We start from the raw sequence: 21,803 nt of genomic DNA on the forward strand, positions 1-21,803 counted from the left end.
GTAAATTACAAGTAACTTGTAACGTCCTAGGACGTACATGGTACGTAATATGGTTTGTAATATACTATATAGAGCTGGATAAAATACAAAATGCTTTGCGCTAATTAAAATACAAATTACAAAATCATATAACGCATGCATTTAAAAAACAAAATACAGTATGTGAACTATTTTTATTTAAAATACAAATTATCCAATTTCCAAATTATGTATACATAGATACAGATTACAATAAAAGAAGAATTTGATTTTATGAGCACTAAATGTTTAAATGTACTCTCAGACAAACCACCTCCTGTTGGGATATTAAAAAAATCATCTGAAGAGCAAATGCTTGTGTTTATATTGCATGGGCATAATTTTTATGTTTGGATAGCATCAGAGGATGGTGAGGATCTTGCTTTTATCGTTTAGAAAGCTGACTAATTCAATTTTTGATGCATGTGGTTGATCACTATCGCGAAAAAACAAATCATCATCTCTTTACTGCTGCTCCTGTTACTCCCAAGAATATTAGTTCATGATTTTTATAATTTGCCTTTAAGGCATTAATTTTAAAACTTTGAATTCTTTGGCATGCAATGTATTTGGTAACTAGGGTGGTAGCATGACGCTAATAAGGCTCGATTTATTTTTATTTAAGGTCATCTCGGAAAACATCGCAGAAACCACTAGCTGATCGTTGGATAATTCTACTATAACTGTTCCATAAGTATATTAAATTAATGCAGTGGTTGGAATATTATTTGTCATTGAAAATTGAAAAAATTTGTTAGTTGTTGGATGAAAATTGTCATGTTTTGGTGGTCCAATCAATGAAAAATGTGATAAAAAGTCTATCAAGAAAAGTACATTAACAGTTTCGATGTTGATAGGCGGTTAGGTATTGACTATAAAATTGCTGGTACCCTATTTAAAAATAAAAAAAGCCTTACTTAAAGAGAAGCTCTACGAATAGGTTATTCATTAGTTGAGAAAATGAGCAAGTAATGGCGAGCCTTCACAGGCATTTTGTAATTTTTTTGTGTTCTTTTATAATTATAATTTTTTTAAAATATGGTAGTCATTATCGGTTTTTCTAGTAGATACCGCTAGGCTTAAGTATCCAATGTTATGATTTGACACGATGTCAATAGAATAAACATATGTCAGTTTATTCTATTGACATCAAGCTTCAAAGCTATACATGTTATATTTTGCGAAAGTAACACCGACTTATACCACTATATTAAAAAGGTCAAGTTTCATGACTGAAAACGTGTATTTGCATTTGTGCATGTGTGGCTCGTTTGTTGGGAGAAATTTATGATAAATATGCAATTTAACAAGTTAAATCAATATGAAATAAAAGAGAAATAAAGCAAAACTGGAAACTCATCACTGTTTTTTTCAGAAAAAATACTACATAATTTTCAAGGAAATATGCATCACTAGAACTTACAGATCAATATATAACCATAATCAGTACTAGTGATAATCACAGTATTGCCATTAAAATAATGTATATATAAAATCATTAAGAGGACAGGTAGATGAATTAAAAAAAGGAAAAATTAAAATGTATTTGAGAGCTACATCAACAGACCTATTCCAGCACAAAATATTTATTCCTAAATACTGATATTTTATTGCTCCTGTTGTAACTGGGTTAATTCTATCATAGTATTGGCTGGATCAACCTATTTGACATTGTGCTATAATGTAACTCATAGTAAAATATTGTTAATACTATTAAAAGAGCTGTGAACAGGAAGAGCGTAAAGTTAGGAGGTAGGAAAAATAAAAAAAAACACGAAAAAATGAAGTAATCAGATCAGACAAATAAAATAGTGTTCCGTTTTCACCGGTCGACAAAAGAAAACGCCACTAATAAGTTACGTTAAAATTGTCTTATGTAAAACGCTATATCGTAATATTATAAGAAGTATATTAATAAATGTTAACAAATATAAGACAGGAATGTACAAATATAGGAAATATTCACATACCTTCCGCAACATGTCCTCCAACGAGTCCATGTCGGAGCCTCCGTTATTGTTGTTGCTTGGCTGCACCATGTGTAGAAAACGGACCTCTTGAGTCTACATGCACCTCACCTGGTGTCTTGTATAAATTGTACCGTTCTCTAATAGCACTCACTGCCACAATTTACATTTTACAGTCGTCGGGATGTCACACTCGATTCGGATTCGTTTCAGTCGACATTAAACGCAACTAAAATAAAATATTTAAAGAAAACGGTTAGGATGAACCGGCTACTTCACAATATATTGCGCGTCGCCGAGTGGCAGCGAATTTTATTTTTAGGGTTTTGGCGGCCAATAGAGTTTAAAATTGTTCTTCCGCTAGGATGTTAATGAAGTACCGGGTAAGTGTGGGTCGAACAGGTCTGGTAACGAGATAAACGCTCTAAATGGTCGTTGTACCACTTGACAAACGGTAATTATTTTATTTAACAATTCGTGTGATTCCTACTACATTTATATATACATATACTTTTAGTTGTAATTTTTATTACCCATTATTATCCATAAAAAATAAATTAACCACTATAAATATACCTGTAATATAATTTTAAGATTAATAAAAATAATATTAGTAACATTACATAAATAAAATATTAATTAAATATTGTTTAAATAAAGAATACAGGACAACTACAGGTTAATAATTGTTGAAATATACAAACTTTTATCAGAATTCCATTTAAAATAAAATGATGAATTGTTACTGTAAAAAAAAAATTAGAACAAATGTAGAGCTATTCTTTATATTATTTATATATTACATATTATATGTTTACGGTATAACTAGAGAATGATTTTACCAATTTCGTTTATATTTTTTAAAAGTTTTCTATTACTTTGTAGACGGTTTATACGGAAAGACAAAAATTAGAAAACGGATCAGAATTTGGAAAATATAAAACTCGTGCGTTTGGTAGTTGGGCAGTGACAGTTTTTGACAAAGTTTTATCGAGTTTTGAGTATTTTCGCTGAGTTTTTTTGTTCGTTGCAGCTTAGTAATAAGTCGTTGTAATCGCGCCGTATTAATGGTTTAATTTAATATCGATTTTTTAAGTTTTGGTAGACTAACACGTAGTAAACATGTTTAAACATTAAGGGAGCTAATGTTTTATTTTTATTTAAAGTTGGTTTTTCAAAATACGACCAATTTGTACCAACTTATGTCGTAGAACTTGCAATGCTGCAAATTAAATGGATTCGAAATAGTAAGTAATGCCAATCCATTATAGTTCACAGAAAATTGTTGCTACTAGAGCTATGAATATTGTGATAAGATTACAAGGCACCTGGATTATTACAAGGCACCGCTGGAATGTCTTGCGTCAGTGGCCAAGTAAGATTGGGCCCATTGGTACAGCCATTCGAGCCACTATTTTCCAGCCACCATAGCACCTAACATCATGACACTTATTATTATTAGAATTGCAGCACTAAAAGTCTACGTCTGTTTATGCCCCCAAAAGCTTTTCAAATCGTTACCAAAATCACTGTTGAATCGATATCTGCTACTTCTATCCGGCTAGAAAAACCATGTTGAATTGCTTGTTTAATTCAGTAAATAATTTCCGGTACGTTGGTTCAATAGGGTCAAAAATAAGTTGTTCTTGGAGAAGTCAGCAATTTACGAAACTAGCATCAATTAGTTCCTAGGTATCTTTGTTTAAATAAAAGTAAACTGTTAATTACTTATATTATACGTATGTTTACAGTTACAATACAATGCAACATTATAAAATACCCTTACTATCTTCTTATATCCTTACTATCATAGAGATCGATCTTATTTAACAAACTTGAGTAATAACTAGTCGTGAATATAATATGAAATCTTGCGAACCTTTTTTTTGGTCATAGACCCAGCTGGTTTTAAAAACCCTTGATGATTTCAACTGGAATTCTTGAGGTGCCCGTGATGGCAGGGTTTCAAGGGGGGGGGGGCTTTTGATCGTTTGACAATTTAGGGACTGGGACCATCAAGGTGAATCTTTCAGAGGGATAGAAAGGGCTGAGGATTGTAGGAATTACTATTTACTATATGATGACTATTTAAGGTGGTGTATATGTCACACCCACTCTGAAACTATACGGTATCTCACAATCATCTTTTCTTGGAACCAATAGTCTACTTCTAAGGGTTTTTCCTTTTCCAAATAAACTAGAGGCCAGGAAGTGGCAATAAAATGTTCTGTCAGAGACCCAAAAACACTGTCATAAAGTAATAAAAAAGCAGATGTTATAAAAACGGTATTTTGGGAAATACATATATGAAATTTAACAAACATATTTAAACACTCACTGATATTAAACATTTTTTAAAGTTACACCAGGGCGATTTAAGAAGAAATTTCGCGACTGTCATAGTTCACTATCTTGATGAGTGTATATTAGGCATAATTTTATTGCATTTTTTGTTGAAGAGTAAAACGTTTCTTTCTTAATGCATCGACATCGTATTATATTTATTCGAATCATATTAGAATTATGTCAATCTTTTGTTGATAAGTGCCAAGCACATATGCTTAATAAGAATTAATATTTCATTTTGAATTTCTTCGCTCAAGATATAGAATGCCATCAATATTATTTATGGTTTTGATATAATTTCTAGTTAAAATTGAATACTCATACCTCAGACAGGATAACGTTATTCATACAATTCCTTAACTTTAGGATATTTTTGTGCAGGAGAACTTACTGTTAACTCTTTTATATTTAATCTTCGGTGGGTTAAGACTGATTAAAGTTTAACTATTAACATAGAAGATAAAGACAAATAAAGAGAAGTAAAATGGGAACAATTCTAACTACATCCTGGATATGCTATGTAATTACTATACAACATAATGCTTAAATGGGTGTAGGACTTACTGTTTTTGGTTATATGCCTTGATCAGAAGCTGCGCACGATATTTCTGTTCCTCTATTAACGACATTATTAACGAAATTGGCTTTACAACATCATTATTATAATATTTATGCCAAAAATAATTTGCTTTAATGAGAAAACGAAGCGAAAGTATGATATTTCAGAATGTGAATTATATCCTATTTGAGTATTATCCAATACAAGTTTACAAATTCTGATCAACTTTTGGATCCGATCCAATCAATGAGCAAATATTATTGTTAAAAAGGTATTTGTTAAAAATGGCACGAACTTATGTTATATATGGGAGATCTATTTCTGATCTCTATTCTATGACAATTATTTTAAGATAATTTGCACTGATGTTTTGAAATTAAATCACGAATGAGCATCATAATATTGTTGTAAATATATATCAGTAATAAACCAGTGTTGTCGGTACAAGTAAATAAATTTTAGCTCTCATGTTACAAAAGCCATTATAATGTTATATATTTATCAGTTGTAGAATTATCTATGCTTTTTCTCTATCGTATATCAGTCTTAGTTTCCTATAAAGTATTATAGTTCTTTATGAGGGACACGAATAGAAAATTGTTATAAATAAATAAGTAAATAAACAAACTTATATATAAGCCCTAGTAATATATATTAATATTTTGTTTTATCAAAATAAATTTGACCAAATTATATTATATATTCAACATAATCTCTTTATATCTCTTTATATTTCTTTATATCTCTTTATCTTAGTATATACCGACCCTTTGCCATCAACTTTAGCCCTGTATATTACCAATTAAGGCGTTATTATTAGTCCGATGGCCATCATTATTCAAAAGGGCAAAAACACGAAGTAAGTGCAACACCATGTACCGTCTGAAGCCATTTCAAAACCATTTTTCATTTATTATTTATGTAAGGGTTGTCGCTGGGGGGGTAGTCATTAATAAATCCAATAGGAAACGTATTGAAACGATGACAGTCTGCTGCTTAATGGTATTTATTCGATTTATAACAAACTATAGCTATTATTTCCATTTGGTGTTTAGTTTTCGGTGTACTTGTACAACTATTTATTCTGATATTCATTAAATTATATATTATGTTATAGAATAAATAAGAAATTAATTGCGATGGCTATCTGAATTTGGAAATTATGTGTTTTTTTAGTAACGGGGTTGAGAAATCAAAACTATCGAGGTTAAAAGTTAGGTTACGTTGCGTACATTAGTACTTCGTTATTTTTAAAAATAGGTCTCGTTGATCAAAATTTATCATATTAATTTATTGAATTAAAATGTTTCTTATATTACTTAGATGATATTAACGATTCGGTAACAAATTTAGAACCAAATAATTTCATTCAGTCAATTTTAAAAATTGATAGGCCGAGATGAGTTCAATACATTTTCTTCAAGGAGATTTATACTGGCTGTAACAACGCAACAATAGAGGCGGGAGTGAATAGAGAAACGTAATCTTTAATCAGATTTACTGTGCTATTGTCTTCATAATCTGTATTATATTCCCTGGGCTTATATGTCGCTGACTTTATATTAGAGACATATTTAGCGTAATAAAATCTGTTTTAGCTATAAAAAGTATACAAAATATACTCAAAAATAATAATGGTGTCAACAGTGCATAATAGGGGCAATAATTGTGCTTCTTAGTTGGCTCAGATCCAAGCTTTTATTTACTCGAATTTTTTTTTCCAACTATCTTTCTACTAGACGATGTAAGTATTAAGGTGAATTTTAAAAATGCTCTCTCATTTTACTGCCCATAATTCTACACGACCGTTATTTTTTTAGATGTAAAAATAAACTAAAAAATATCAAGCAGACTTCAGGTTTGAGGAAATTATTTTTCTTTTTTGTAATTTAAGCTCCTTTATCCCTAATTCTCAGACTGAGAGTAAGTTTGAAGGTATTTATAACATAGAGATATGGAGTATTGGACAGTGTGATTATATTGATTAAAAGCTTTAACTAGCTTTAAATGTTACTATGTATGTATATTTAAAATATAAATAATATATAGTTTTCATCTCTGACAATAAAGCTCAAGTATATTTGGGGCAAAATATATTATAAATTCAACAACAATATGTTAATTCTTCAATTTTCTACTAGTTTAATATTCTTAAGTTGTTTCCTGTTCTGGATAAATAGCCAACCAATGCGATTTTACTCGCATTGGTTAATATCAATTTGATAGATTTTCGGAAAATGTAACTCTACATTAAAGGTATAACTAGAATTTTTTTTTAGAAAGAGGAACTAAAGTATCGAATTTCAAAAATAAGTTATATATGTGTTAAAATAATTAGTTTACTAATTGTTGTCATTAAATATATGACAGTTAAAAACAATTTTTTATAGAACAAAATTATAATTTCAATAACGTACATCAATTGATAAAGAGTCATTAAAATAATAGTAGAAATCCATATTTTGTATCTGTACATTAAATAAATAGTATTTCGGAAAAAAACGCTTATTGGTTAAAAATTAGGAAAAACCTTTAAATAGAGTTATGATTCTTCCAAAATTATTTATAAATCTATTAATACCACTTTCAATGTTAGATTATTTTAGATGCTGATCCAAACTGGACATTCGACATTATTTTAGCTGGTGATAGATGCATTCATTTTTATCTTATGAGTAAGCAATAACTTACCTATGATGCTAAATATTATTAAACTATTTACCCATAACTTGAACTATTACATAAAAAATTGTAAATAATTATATATTTTTCATAATATACGATGGCTATTTGATGTTTATCTGAAAGTTTCATGATCTGAATCTTGCTTTTATATGTTATAATAAAGCATTCATAATTTGGTATGTTGAGTGTTTCTATTGATAAGTTTTATATATATGTATATATATATATATATATATATATATATATATATATATATATATATATATATATATATATATATATATATATATATAAGAAAATATGGACTAGTGACATGAAATATAGTAAAAATATTAATTTTGTTTAACCCATCCTTAGTGTCACTGTCACTATTATCTGTAGATTTATATTTATGGGTGCGATCGGAAACTTCGTCTATTTTATGACTAAAAATGTTGAATACTAATTAAAACTACCAGCCACTAATATTAAACCGTGATTAGAATGTGTAATGCATGAAATATAAATGTTAGCATAAAATAAGTTCTCGGCACTGACGGTTAATACTTTACAATGATTTATATTTTGTATTCGATAAATTGAATATCAAGTGAAAAATGATGGCTAATGGCAAATATGCTTTATCTATGTCCTAGCGTTAATTTCGAATTGTATTCTAATTGCAGTCGAGTAAATATTAGCCAATAATAGTGTTGAAAGATATAGTGATTGTTTATGGTAAAGCATACTTTATACATTTATTTTATATTTGCTATTACTTGGTCAGAAATATCGTGCGCGAATATTCCCTTGACTGACTTAGGTCATAAAAGTCAATAATAACCGTACTGATGACAAGCGACAGAAAATACGGAAAATTGTAGTGGTCGTGTTGATATTTAGCGTTCGAGAATGACTAGAAATGAAGTGGATAAGCTTAAAATGCGAGTTACGAGAACGAGTTAGTGCACATTAAACATAACAACAGTGAGAACGACATAATGAATTCAGCGGTTTCGTAGATGCAGTGCGGTGATCTAGAAACCAGCAGCATTCCACCATGACCCAGGAATAGATTATTGTGTCAACGAAGCAATTATGTTTAGAAAAATGACAATCGTTTGTGTTATAAGGCACTAAAATACGGTGGAATCTACTGGGTTATGTTGTGCCAGTGGAAAAGCAAAATTATCACAATTGGTTACGCTCATTTGTTTCTGGGGTAGGAAATGATTGTAACCACTTTTAATTAATCTGTTTCTAGGAAAACGCCTAATCGTACAGGTATTTCTTTGTCTTTTACATCAAAATTACTACTTTTGAATAGTTGAAATCAAAACCGAAAATTGGAATATGGAAGAGAATAGGAGCAGCATCAACAAAAGCGTCTAGAGGTGTTTTATGGCCTTGGCAACAGATTTCTTTGAATCAAGTAACGTCAAATGATGCTTTGAATAGCCTAATTATTAGAAAACTATTTTATTTTATGTAGAATAGTGTAAGCGTCAAATTATCGAATTTACCATTTATTTACGTTTATATTTGAGATTTTCATCAATAGATATCGCCTCGATAGAGGTCGCAGTTTTTGATTTGATATGTGGTGAAGAAAGAGAAGAAAAGAAAAATTATTCCTACTTAAGGAGTGTTTAATTGATATGGTTCTGGAGACATAGCATATCATTGTACTACAGGTAATTCTGAAGGTTTTACTAGTATTTATTTCTGATTAATTTCCGGTTTCTTAGAAAATGCACTACTAAACAAAGCATTAACCGAATATTCCAGGTAATAAGTATGTTAAATCGTGCATAAAAACCTAAAATAAATAATGGATAGAATATTAACAGTTATAAAATAGTTTCATAGAATTTGAATTGGGACACATGGGACAAATAAAACAAACTAAAGATGAGCTATCTACAAGGACGAGATCGAAGGGTAAAATAAATCAGCAAAGAACAATGAAATTTTATTTAAAAATTTGGATAAAGAAATTATTTTTTTAGTCAGCCTGGTGTATTTATTGTTTTTGTAGTGTTTGTTTTGTTTTTTTTAGTGTTTAGTGTTTTGTCCTTATCTTTTATTCATAATTCTCTCTACAAAAACAATAAATACACCAGGCTGACTAAAATAATAATTTCTTTATCCAAATTTTTAAATAAAATTTGCTTATTTATGAATACATACATGAAGTAATGAAAATATGCACTATTTAAAATTAAAACTAGATAATTTTAAATAGTGCATATTTTCTTAAATTAATGAATTAAAATTACTTAATTTGTAAGTTTTGGAAAATCAATAGTGAATTTAATTATTTTATATACATTCTTGAATATACATTTCCATATTGTAAAAAATAAATTACTTAATTGTGTACGTTATTGTTTTAATATGCACGTCATTACTTCTTTTATTATTCCATATTTATGTTCATAACATAAAAATAAATATTTATATATGATGCTCAGAAGTTGTTACATTTCTGAAAATTATCTTACTTATGATACTTTGTTATAATTTTCAGTTCAGTTATTAATACTTTGTTATTAGATAACAAGGTATTGCTGTATGAGTCTATACTCAAGCCTATTTGGTCACATGGAATCCAACTATAGGGTACCGCTAGCAAATCTAACATATCCATCATTCAACGGTTCCAAAATAAAGTGTAGCATGGCATTGTTGATGCTCCGTACTATATTTCAAATAAAGTGATACAACGCGATATTCCTCTTGAACCTATAACGAGTGTAATTCAATGTGTTTGTGTGAGGTACTTCGAAAAAGTGTCAGTGCATACCAATATACTTAAATACCAAAATACCTAAATACCTAAATATGCGATGTGATAGCGAAGTGCGTAGACTAAAACGTTAAACACCACCTGATCTGATTACTGGACATATATAGACTGAATTTTGACCACAGGGCGACCACAGTTTATCTCTCTTTCTCTCTCTCTCTCTCTCTTTCTCTCTCTCTCTTAGTTAAATTATTTTAGAGTACTAACTTCCATTATATCATATTGTACACTAACAATACTGGGTAGTTTAACAATTATAGGTTCCCGCATTATTCTTTAAGTAGTTTGAGTTGTTATAAATATTAAAACAATGGTAAATTCTATTTTCTCTCATTAATTTTCAAATAAATTGAAAATTATTAGAGGAGGAAAAAATCCGAATGATTTATTAAAAGCAGGATGACGGTACAATATGCGCCCTCAGTCGTCTTTTAGCCGTGAAAAAAGGCCGCCGTGGGGCCGAATAAATCACCGATAACCCTTTTCCCTTCAAAAGCCGTATCATGAATATTGAATTTCAAAGTTCCTAAAACGTGCAAAACTTTTCGCCTTTTTTCCTATCCTCCACCCTTCTCCAAATTCTTCTTCTTCTTCTATTTCCGCGCTCGTACGGACGTCGTTGCCGACGTTTTCTTCTTTTTTTTGCTTTTGCGGCGGTGGCGGCACGGCAATTTAAATAAAATCTGTGGGGAAACCTGCCGAGCCGAAATTGCTTTTATTAATGATGTTTACCGCTACGAAAATGTTTGATCCGGAGGGGGAACCAAAACTTTGTTTATCTTTTTAACCTCTTCTCATTTATTTAAGGACAGAGTTTCGATTGGCGGCTCATTATTTTTTGTTTTTCTCGGCTTGCTCCCCTTTTTGTGCGGTGCCACAAGTAAATTTTTACAAGCAACCGTTTTTAATTTCCATGCTATGTTTGTAATAGTTTAAATTAATTCATAATTGTATAATTAAATTATTTGGCATTTTATACACAGAATTAACAGTTGATTCTAATTTTGGTAATCTTTCTTGGTAGACTTATACACTGATATATAAGGTGCTTACATGCATATATTCTTATAATATTTTCAATTAAAAAATGCGATTATTAAGAAAAATGGTTAAAATACATATTGAGTAAAACATTTTTCATCATTTTCTACAACTTCTTCCCATCTTTTTAGTTTTTCCCAATATAGAGTCACCCGTGTTGAAAAAACGATACTAGTTTGACATCGATCTATCAGTTATCGTACTCTTTTAGAATTTCGAGACCGTGTGCCAGCTTCAGCTTCATCAACCGCGAGCGAAATCAGAACGTGCTGTCCTATAAGTATGCTGATTTCGAGCTCCAACAGTGTATACTTCGCAACTTTTGGACAGTGTGATCGAGTGTTTTTCTTCAAATCAAACAGAAAAATTAATGAATGTCCAAAATGCAATTGATTGTTCTATAAGAGATTATATACACTGAATGACCCAATAGTTTTATAGTGATATATCAACATATTTCGAATTGGCAGTTATGTTAAGTTGTTTAACGTTGTTTATATGATACTTAGTATATTCACCAATATAATTAAATAGTAATAAACGATTTCTAGATATCTTCAAAAAGCGTCTTTTGAAAGTTGAAGACATAGCATAAGCCACCGGTTTTTAATGTTCAGGCACAAATAGTATTATATTAAGGCTCATGCGTCATTATATTATTGCACATCCTTTGACGAAGAATCATTGGCAAACAAATAATTGTCTACTATATAAAAAAAGGTTCCTCTAAAGACAATAAATGTTGTTATATCAGCAGTATTTTGGAATAACAGACTACCAATTGTCTTGAACTAGCAAACAATTTTTGTTCGAATTAACTTTGTACTAAAATACCCACACTACCACCGGTTTCGCATAAATTATTGTACCGAAATGTTTTAATAATATATATAAAAAGTTTTTTTTTTAATGGAATGGAGATAACATGAATCAAATGACCGTTGCGGTTTGTTATTTTTTTGTATATTGTAGTGCGTTGGTCATAAGGTGCAATACATTTTTGCAATTTTCTTATTGACTTTTTTTTGAGATTTGCGACTTGAAATGCGATGGTGAAAATCCACAAGATCACCATATGGATATACTGAGACATGATGTTTTCGGTACGAGATGGCATCATACTATATGTAGCAGCTATATTTGTTGACATAAGCATTTATCTAAAAATGCAGCTCCTCGCCAAGACTATTGTTCAGTCAGCCTCTGTGATATTGTCCAGAACAAATGTTAATCTGCTGGAGTAATATCTGGAGAATGCGTCGGTTGGGGTAAGATATCTCATTTCAACATTTTAGTCCCATTTTTTAGACATTGTAATGTAACAATATAACTTTGTTGACCCAGCGGCTTTTATTATTTTATTATCCGGCTCAAACATATAAGTTAATTTAGATAGCTCCTATAAACCTCTAATGCAACAACCACTGTAACAACAACTAATCTGTGGTATTATAATTTGTCAGTCAGAAGAATTTATCCAAAAATATTGAGCTAGATATACATATCATGTTATACGGCTCTGACTATCCACCTATGTGTTGAAAAACTACCTAAATGGTGAATGAGTGAGATGGGATGGTCCGGTTTCTAATAGACCAGAACCTTCAGTGCCACTTTGTATCGCTGTTTCACAAGTCGTCTTTTCCTTCCGCAAAAAAATATGTTTTCATGTAAATTAATAGTTTTTGTGATAAGAAGCCTTTTTACATTTTACATTTAATTCCCATTTTACAACTGGACAGTCGGTAGAATTTCGGGGAGATTATAAGGCTGTTCTATGTTGAATTCAATAAATTAACCGGAATGAAATTAATTATCAAGAAAAGAATACAAGTTGACGTTGTTTCGTCAATCGTTTCACAGTTACTCGATGAGTTTCTTGGTGTAGTTAAGTGGAGTTCGGGCAAAAACATCGCAGCAAAAGCTGTAAGGTGACAATAACGACCAACTATAAACTATTCCAAGTAAGAAACATTCAAGTTTTGGAAAACACCCCTGCCCCTCGATTCTTGACACATACATTACAGTTCAAGGCGTAAGTCTACCAAAACCGGATTGAAGTTACCCTGAATTAACATAGTCTACTGAAATTTGGACATATGCTTGGTATAAACCTCTAGAATAAGCTGAGTTTTAACATCAATCATTGCCAAGCAGTTCCTCCAATTCTACATATTCAAAATTCTTTACAGCCCCAGAAATTTCTATGCAAAAAGCAAAAAGTAACTTCTTGCAAAAAACATTTGTTGAGCTCTATAACGCTATCTAGTTCGAAAATATAATGATGTGGAACTGTGAACAAATGTTTTGCCTTGACACATTAAATTATCTTTCTTTTTTCTTCCTTATCTTTTTGCAAAACGATGCGGACTTATAGTCTATTCAAAACAGTTAGTGACGCACATCATCAATATGTGCTTGTCGAAAGTTGTAAATTCGTTTTACAGTCAGACAATATTTTCCTTCTCATTTTATTCTATTTAAAAAGAGATAGAATACTGTTTGACAAGTTCGAACACGTAACCAAATGAACCTGCAAAAGTCGTCCGTTTGTCAAACGTCTGCAAAAATCTTCAAAATATTATAATTAATTATTATAATTATATTTAAAATATTTTAATACATTTCAAATTGCCGCGGTTTTTATTGATATATATAACAAATGCATCAACAAATAAATGGCTGAAAGTATATAAAATAAGTTTTGAAGAAACCATGTTAAAGAATGAACTATTTCAAATTGTTACTGGGTAAATATAAATAAAATATTTAACTGCATTTACTGTATTTTAATTTTTTACAAATAAGCCTGAGAAAAGATACACGGTAGATCGGATTACTGAACGTTATGGCCACAGAGTCTTCCACCCTCTCACTGCATATTTAATCCAATTGAGTTGATATGAGGTATTGCAAAGAATTATTACAATAGACATTCAGGTCGAAAATAACACCTTCGATTTGGATGAGCTCGATCAGACACATTGAAGGAGAAATTGATAAATGCTAGAATCGTGAGCAAGTTTTTGATAGATTGGAAATAAACAGCTTAGTTATTCACTTGATTAGTGTTTCGGAAAGTGACAGTGATTGAATGTTGGTCTATGATTCAGTATAGGAAACAACTAAAGGTCAGTATATAATTAATATACTTTAACTGTAGGAAATTGTATTATAGAGTGTGAAAGCTTTATGAGCATGTGTCTTATTGTTCAGAATATACATGAACGTTTGCTTAAAAAGTATGAGGAGAGAAATAATATTAACTGTTTTGCAGATATGGAAAATACATTAAAGAGAATTGATTAATTGTAGTTTTATCTAGAAAGATGTATACAGGTAGTAAGAGAACAAACTAAGGGGAAATACAGTAATATCAAAATGAGCGTTCCAGGCCAAATTAGTCCTTCGGGGGATACCACTACATAAAATAACGCGCCTAGCACTGTATCTATACCAGTAACTCTAACCTATAAATTATTGTGGCTGTATACTTAATTATAGTTTTAAGTTCTTCGATAATATATGGATTAGATGTACTATAATGTTAAAATAAATCATAATACATAACATTTTTCTTTCATTATTTTATTTAGTTTAGAATTTTGTTATATGTCAAAGACAAAATGTACTAAGACTCAGAGTTACTGCGGCAACACTGCGACGTTTTGACATTTCACATTTGAGAAAATCACTGGATCAAAATGAATTGGTCGTCAATGTCGCTTAAAATTGGTCAAAATAACGTCCTCCAAGAAACATTGCTACCTCCACATAAAGTTCTCTTACCGTTGCGCACAAAGTTGGGTTTAATGAAGCAATTTGTTAAATTACTTCCTAAAGATGTACAAAGATGTTGCTTCAAATACATAGCTTCAAAATATTCAGGTGCTTCAGAGGTAAAGGTGAGGGAAATTGCTTCGACCGCCCAAACATTAAACAATCTGTGACTGACCTTGAATTCATCACGACCATGATGGATCCTCAAAAAGAAGAGTAAATTACCTTCAAGGAGGTCATAGACAATTTTAAGAAGATGCCAGAAGTTTTTCAAGCTTTAAGATGCCCATTGTGTCTAAAACTAAATATTCTTTTTTCCCACGTCAACTACTTTCTGAAAATATTGGAAAAAGTGAGTGAATAATACGTAACATTTTTCTTTCATTATTTTATTTAGATTAGAATGTTGTTATATGTCAAAGACAAAATGTACTAAAACTCAGAGTTGCTGCGACAATACTGCGACGTTTTAACATTTCACATAGGTTCATTGCTGTTTTGAATTGATATATATATATATATATATATATATATATATATATATATATATATATATATATATATATATATATATATATATATATATATATATATATATATATATATATATTAATGCCCTCTGTATCGGACTCTTTCAATAATTATTAACTAATCTGTGGTATTCCAATTTCTCAGTCATTTATGATAATGACCGGCTCCCTTCTCCTCTGGATCAACTCCGATTACTGTGTTCTAATGATACTTCGGGAAATGTAACTCGATACAAGGGCGAAACCGAATAGGTTAATGAGATTCAAATTGGAAGCGCGAGAGCTCCAGTTCGTCGACGAGAACCGATAAAAATACGATTCGGCTGGTAATCCGCATTACGTTCCCATTAATATTAATTACTGGTGACCGAAATAACATCAGATTCAGGTCTCGCAATATGCATACATAATTCTCCTAACCAGATTTCATGTTAATGTTATGTCAATTTCAATTTTTCGCTTAATATTTATATATCCACTATATATTAGTATAAGTGAACCAATATGAGATATAAAACGACGAGTATGATAATTAAATACTTGGAAATTAGAAAAAAGTTTATCACTAAATATTCTTCAATTAGTGTTCTGCCAACTTACTATAATTCATTTGTGAGGATGTTGTACCTTAGCGGTTTAATATTATATTATATGTACTTATATAAGTTCAGTGTTCTCAGCTTCAATTATTTTCTGGCAATTAAACTTTTTATATTTATAACTTTTAGAATTGGCGACATAAAGTATTTAATATTTATAGTCAACATATTTTCCATGATGAATGATGTTGGTTTGGCAGTAATCCAATAATCGATTCATTTTCGCAATTTTTCAGCATCCTGAAGCCGAGTGTCAACTAAGCCATGTTGCATGGATCTGAACAAGAGTAATAAGAAAACCCTAAGTACGACAGAACTACCCATTCGATCAGAAACGGTCTATCAACAGCGTTGTCATACATGAGGATGATTCTACGTCTATTGTTGATCTCTTTGCAGGTTATACGTCGTTAAATTTGTTCAATTGACTTAATCTCTACAGTATACATACGGTATATCTACGGCAAATATCTATAGAAACAATTTCATTCAGTTTCAGCAGCTCGAAAAACACCTGCCTTAGTGATATTTTGTATTTGAGGATAAGGAAGAACATTTCATCACTTCATTAGTCACAATAATCACCTCAGAAATCAATTCTTCTTTTGCTTGAAAAATAATTAAATGGAGATTCGAACTATAATTTCAGTATATTTCTATGGTAGCTACTGTCCCTCCATTTGGATCTTTGTCATTTTTTCATCAAAGTTATTTGAGAGTTTAAGCTGGGGCTTTGTCCAGTACCTATCCATTGTTTCTTGTTATTGATATTAAATTTACAGACCTCCAAATCGTTGAAACCAAAACCGAAAATTAGAATCTAATGGAGCAAATATATATATATATATATATATATATATATATATATATATATATATATATATTTATTACAAATTTTAACCGATTCTATGTATTTTATGTTAAGTTTAAGTATGCATGTAAATTTAAATATAATACGGCACAATGGAGCCCCTTTTAAAGAATCTTAAGAAATAAACTTTAAAGCATTTTCGGTTCACAACAGGATTTCTTTTGTTTCTATGCCTGTAAGAACTTTCCTACTTCCTAAAGAAACCTAAAATAAAATAAAATCACTGGATTAAAATTAATTGGCCGTCAAGGGCGCTTAAAATTGATGAAAAGAACATCCTCCAAGAAACATTGCTACCTCCACATAAAGTTCTCTTACTGTTGGGCACAAAGTTGGGTTTAATGAAGCAATTTGTGAAATTACTTCCTAAGGATGTACAAAGATGTTGCTTCAAACATATAGCTTCAAAATGTTCAGGTATTTCAGAGGTAAAGGTGAGGGAAAATGCTTCGTCGGGCCAAACATTAGACGATCTGTGACTGACCTTGAATTTATCACGACCATGATAGATATACGACCATGATAGAAATTTTTCAAGCTTTATGTTGCCTATTGTGTCTAAAACTAAATATTCTTCATTCCCACGTCAACTACTTTCTGAAAATGTTGGAAAAAGGGAGTGAAGGGCAAGGTTTTCACCAGGATATTAAAGTGCTGGAGAAAAGATGCCAATGATAATGGAGCGTATAATGATGTCAGAATACTGTTAAACGCTTCAAAATAACTGTCCAGCTTTCTTGCAATAAATGAATATGTACAAAAAAGGAGCCTCACTGGGAAAAAGAAAAATATTTAGTTTATGCTAGTGAACATATATTAATTAAAAAATATGTATATTTATTAAGTTATTTCCAGTCAGGTCACAGGACACCTAAAAACACAAAGATTTTATCGAAAACTCTATAAAGTTAATAGACATTTTTATGCAGACCTGTGCAATTAAAATATATGCAAGCACCTTATAACAAAAAGGGTGGTTAAGATATCTTATAGGATATAGAGATAGGAAAATTTATTATAGGTTATTTAGCTACAGCTGACTATGTACATCTGTCAGTAAATATATGTTTGTTCCTGAGCTCAGTATTTTGTAGATAAATTAGGTTTTCGTTAATCAATTCGAAAATATTTACATAGCCTGGTAGAGACACGAGATAAAATATACGCTCGCGAGAGAAAGTAAATTGTAGCATATTATATCACGATCATCATCATCATTCAATTAATTTACTACCTATTACGCACATCATAAATTATATTATTAGTTATTAGTCCTTTAAAACTATGTCGTAAAATATAATTAAAACAGAATATCTACAACATAACTAGCTCATTCATTGCATTTAATCGAATTAACAAGTATATTACAACTCGCTAGAACCGATTGGAATGATTTAACGCAAATCCATCATTTGTTCAATTTAAATGAAAACCTACAAAAAATCATTTGAAAGGGAAACCTATCATATCCAGTAGGCATTCTGTTACCATACATACTGTTACATCTTAGGATTTATTAGCTCAGTTTCTTAGCCATAGATTAGTGGAATCTGGAGTCACCAAAACTCATTTCGTAGAGGTCTATCATGTAAATTTGGGTAGAAACAGTACCATTTCGAAAATCGCCAAAGGTAAACGGACGGACGAAGGTAGAATTGATGCTCAACAACAATTTTTATAAGAACTATAAACAGTCCACACGAAATAACAATCACGTACCTCCCTATTGCGGTTTCTTTAGGAGGGAGGTGTTATATAACACGGCCCTGACTATACCGCTATGTATTTAAAAACTATCTGAATGGTAAACGATTGGTTGGTCTATTTTCTAATAGACCAGAACCTTCAGGGTTGCGCAGTATCGCCGTTCAACAAGGTGCCCCTTTATATCGTAGAATCAAATAGTTTTCAAGTAAAGGTAGATATGTAGAAGTGTAGTGATGGTATTTGGTCACAATTGTGTTCGCAAGTGACTGGAAATGAAGCGGATATCACATCATAGGATACAGCTGAATGCAAATCAAACACAAAAACAGCCAACACGATGCAATGAAATTGTGCGATTCCGCAGAAGCTGTGTTCCTGTTTTCTACTAACGAGCTGCATTCCACTGCGATACGAAAATATATTATGGTACCAGCAAATGAGTTACAATTAGGGAAATGACAATATCTTTTCATATTGTAAGGCAATAAAGTACAGCGATTAATCCACAGGTTTATGTTGGATCGGTGGAAAAGTAAATTTGCTACAATTAGTATCACCATCAGATTCACTACGCTCATTAATATCTGAGATGGGAAATGCTTGCAACCACTTCTTTGGTGCAATTCATATTGTACAGTGTGATGTCCACTTTGATGAGATATTACATCATTAAAGTTTTTTAATAACATTTAAATTTGTTGTACAGAAATAACAAAATCTTAAATAGTTGCAGATATCAAGACACTTTATTACTTATTAGGAATGTTACTACCATTATCAAATTTCAGATTACCAATTCTTATAAGTTTATTTAATCACAACATGATGGTAAAGCACAGTATTATCTAAGAACTCCAAGCGATGTTTCACCAGAACAACGATTTAGTTAAAATGTTCAAAATAGAATTAGATGCGATGTTTAATTCACCGACAATTGACGAAGTTGCTATTGTTATTGTCAGAGAAATTTTACAAGATGTAGGTGATATGAAGTTCACCGGGTCATTTAGTTTGAATATAATAGAAATTCATATTACGGATACGGTTATTAGAAAAATAAATAAATTTTAACTGCGTTGTACAAACATTAAAATCACAATCAATATAAAAATATTTTCCTAATTAAAAATAATTTTATATTTAAATGTTTTTGTGTAACTGTTGTAAAAACATAAACAATTTTTTTGCTTTGAACTTTCGTCCGGCTTGACGAAAATATGAAGATAATTTATAAAAAGAAAACAAATATATGATATAGTATCAATTAATACATAATAAGTATACCGAAAAAATTTATTAGGTTTCCTGTAAATTAATAGAAACCATCCAAAATCGACAACGGTCTGAAAATATATCGGTCCAACAGTAACCGATGCAACACATAAAGCTTCGCGTAAATTTTCTCGAAATTACGAAAACCTTTTTGTTAATTGGGGCGTGAAACGAAAAAATACAGAACAGAACCGAAACGACTCTGTCAACGCACCGAACGGAATTCTCATTTGTTAATTCGCTCCTTTGATGGCCGATGAAAATTGCCCACCCCCGAAAGATAAAAGGAGACTTTCATTTCGGTAAAGGCCTGTTGGTCGTCCACATCATGCCAATCAATTAATTTATATCTCGTATACATAGGGAGATGTATTGGATAGGTTTTGTTCGCATACGCTGACACAAATCAGATAGTATTTTTATGTTCACTATTTATATATTCCAATCGTTCTTGAAAATTTTCAAAACGTTTAATGTTAAAACATGTTATTTTTGCAATTAGCTCCAGTATAGTTCATTCAAAGTTAACCAATAGATCTGTTAATTCAGGTCTCGAAATACACATATATAATTCTCCTAACCAGATTGCACATTAATGTTATGCCACTTTCAATTCGGTAAAGTATATATAGTATTTTTATGAAATAAGTTAACCAATAGATCTGTTAATTCAGGTCTCGAAATAGCACATTAATGTTATGCCACTTTCAATTGAAAATAAGTATAGACAATTCAAAATAGTAATTACACTTGTGTCACTATGTGTCTGTCTAAAGTTCTAAATTCGTTTTACAGTCAGACCGTATTGTTAGACAAGTTCGAACATGTAACAGAATGAGCCTGCAAAAGTTGTCCGTTTGCCAAACGTCTGAAAATTTTTCAAATTATTATAATTACGGGTTATAAACCGGCAAATGTTGTTTTAACTCTTTGTTTTAATAAAATTGAAATTGCCGCGGTTTTTATTGAAAATATTTTTTGCGGCTTACAGCTGCACTGTATATCAGTACGGACACAGTCACTAGAATATCTCAAAAAATAAAAAACACTATAACCTTAAATTCGCCAAAAAGAAATTGTGTTTATGCCAAACAGATGATGAATCAAGATCAGCTTGGTGTTTCATAATTAGTGTTTCTCTAAGTCTAAGAGTGACTATCATGAAGAAAAGAACTATAACTTGTCTTTGTAGTAGTTTGAAAATCGGCTTTTTAATCAGCTTTATATATATATATATATATATATATATATATATATATATATATATATATATATATATGGAGAGAGATATGGAGAGGTGGAGAAAATCTCAACAAGTTCATCAGCAAAAGCTGCAATTAAGGAATGGCTTAAAGTACATAAAATAAATTTCGAGGAAATCATGCCAAAGAATGAACTATTTCAAATTGTTATTTGGTAAATATAAATGAAATATTTAGTTGCATTTTATGTAATTTACTTTTTTAGAAATAAGTCTGAGAAAAGATACATAGTAGATCAGATTACCGAATGTTATGGCCACAGAGTATTACGTCTTCCTCCCTATCACTGGATTTATGGAAAGAGGCATTGTTGAAAATAGCACTTACTCGATTTGAGTGAGCTCGATCAGATACATTAAAGAAGAAATTGACAACTGG

At 30.7% G+C, this 21,803-nt stretch overlaps 1 protein-coding gene across 11 annotated transcripts in view; it reads right to left on the minus strand.

Annotated features, from left to right (window-relative positions):
• Positions 1 to 21,803, minus strand: part of LOC143194396 (uncharacterized protein CG43867) — a 510,718-nt gene that overhangs the window by 89,366 nt on the left and 399,549 nt on the right. Inside the window, exon 1 of one of the 11 annotated variants that reach the window (XM_076401135.1) lies at positions 1,989 to 2,206. The exons of 9 other annotated variants lie outside the window; for them this stretch is intronic. In XM_076401135.1, the coding sequence (XP_076257250.1) occupies positions 1,989 to 2,057 (69 nt within the window). In that variant the 5' untranslated portion in view covers positions 2,058 to 2,206. Of the gene's footprint in view, positions 1 to 1,988; positions 2,207 to 21,803 lie in introns of those variants that run through there. One more of the 11 variants, XM_076401132.1, reaches the window with a different exon arrangement.

This window comes from Rhynchophorus ferrugineus, unplaced genomic scaffold (assembly GCF_030347505.1).
Source record: "Rhynchophorus ferrugineus isolate W39M unplaced genomic scaffold, kcgeb_rfMv2 rfM3, whole genome shotgun sequence".
Lineage (NCBI taxonomy): Eukaryota > Metazoa > Arthropoda > Insecta > Coleoptera > Curculionidae > Rhynchophorus > Rhynchophorus ferrugineus.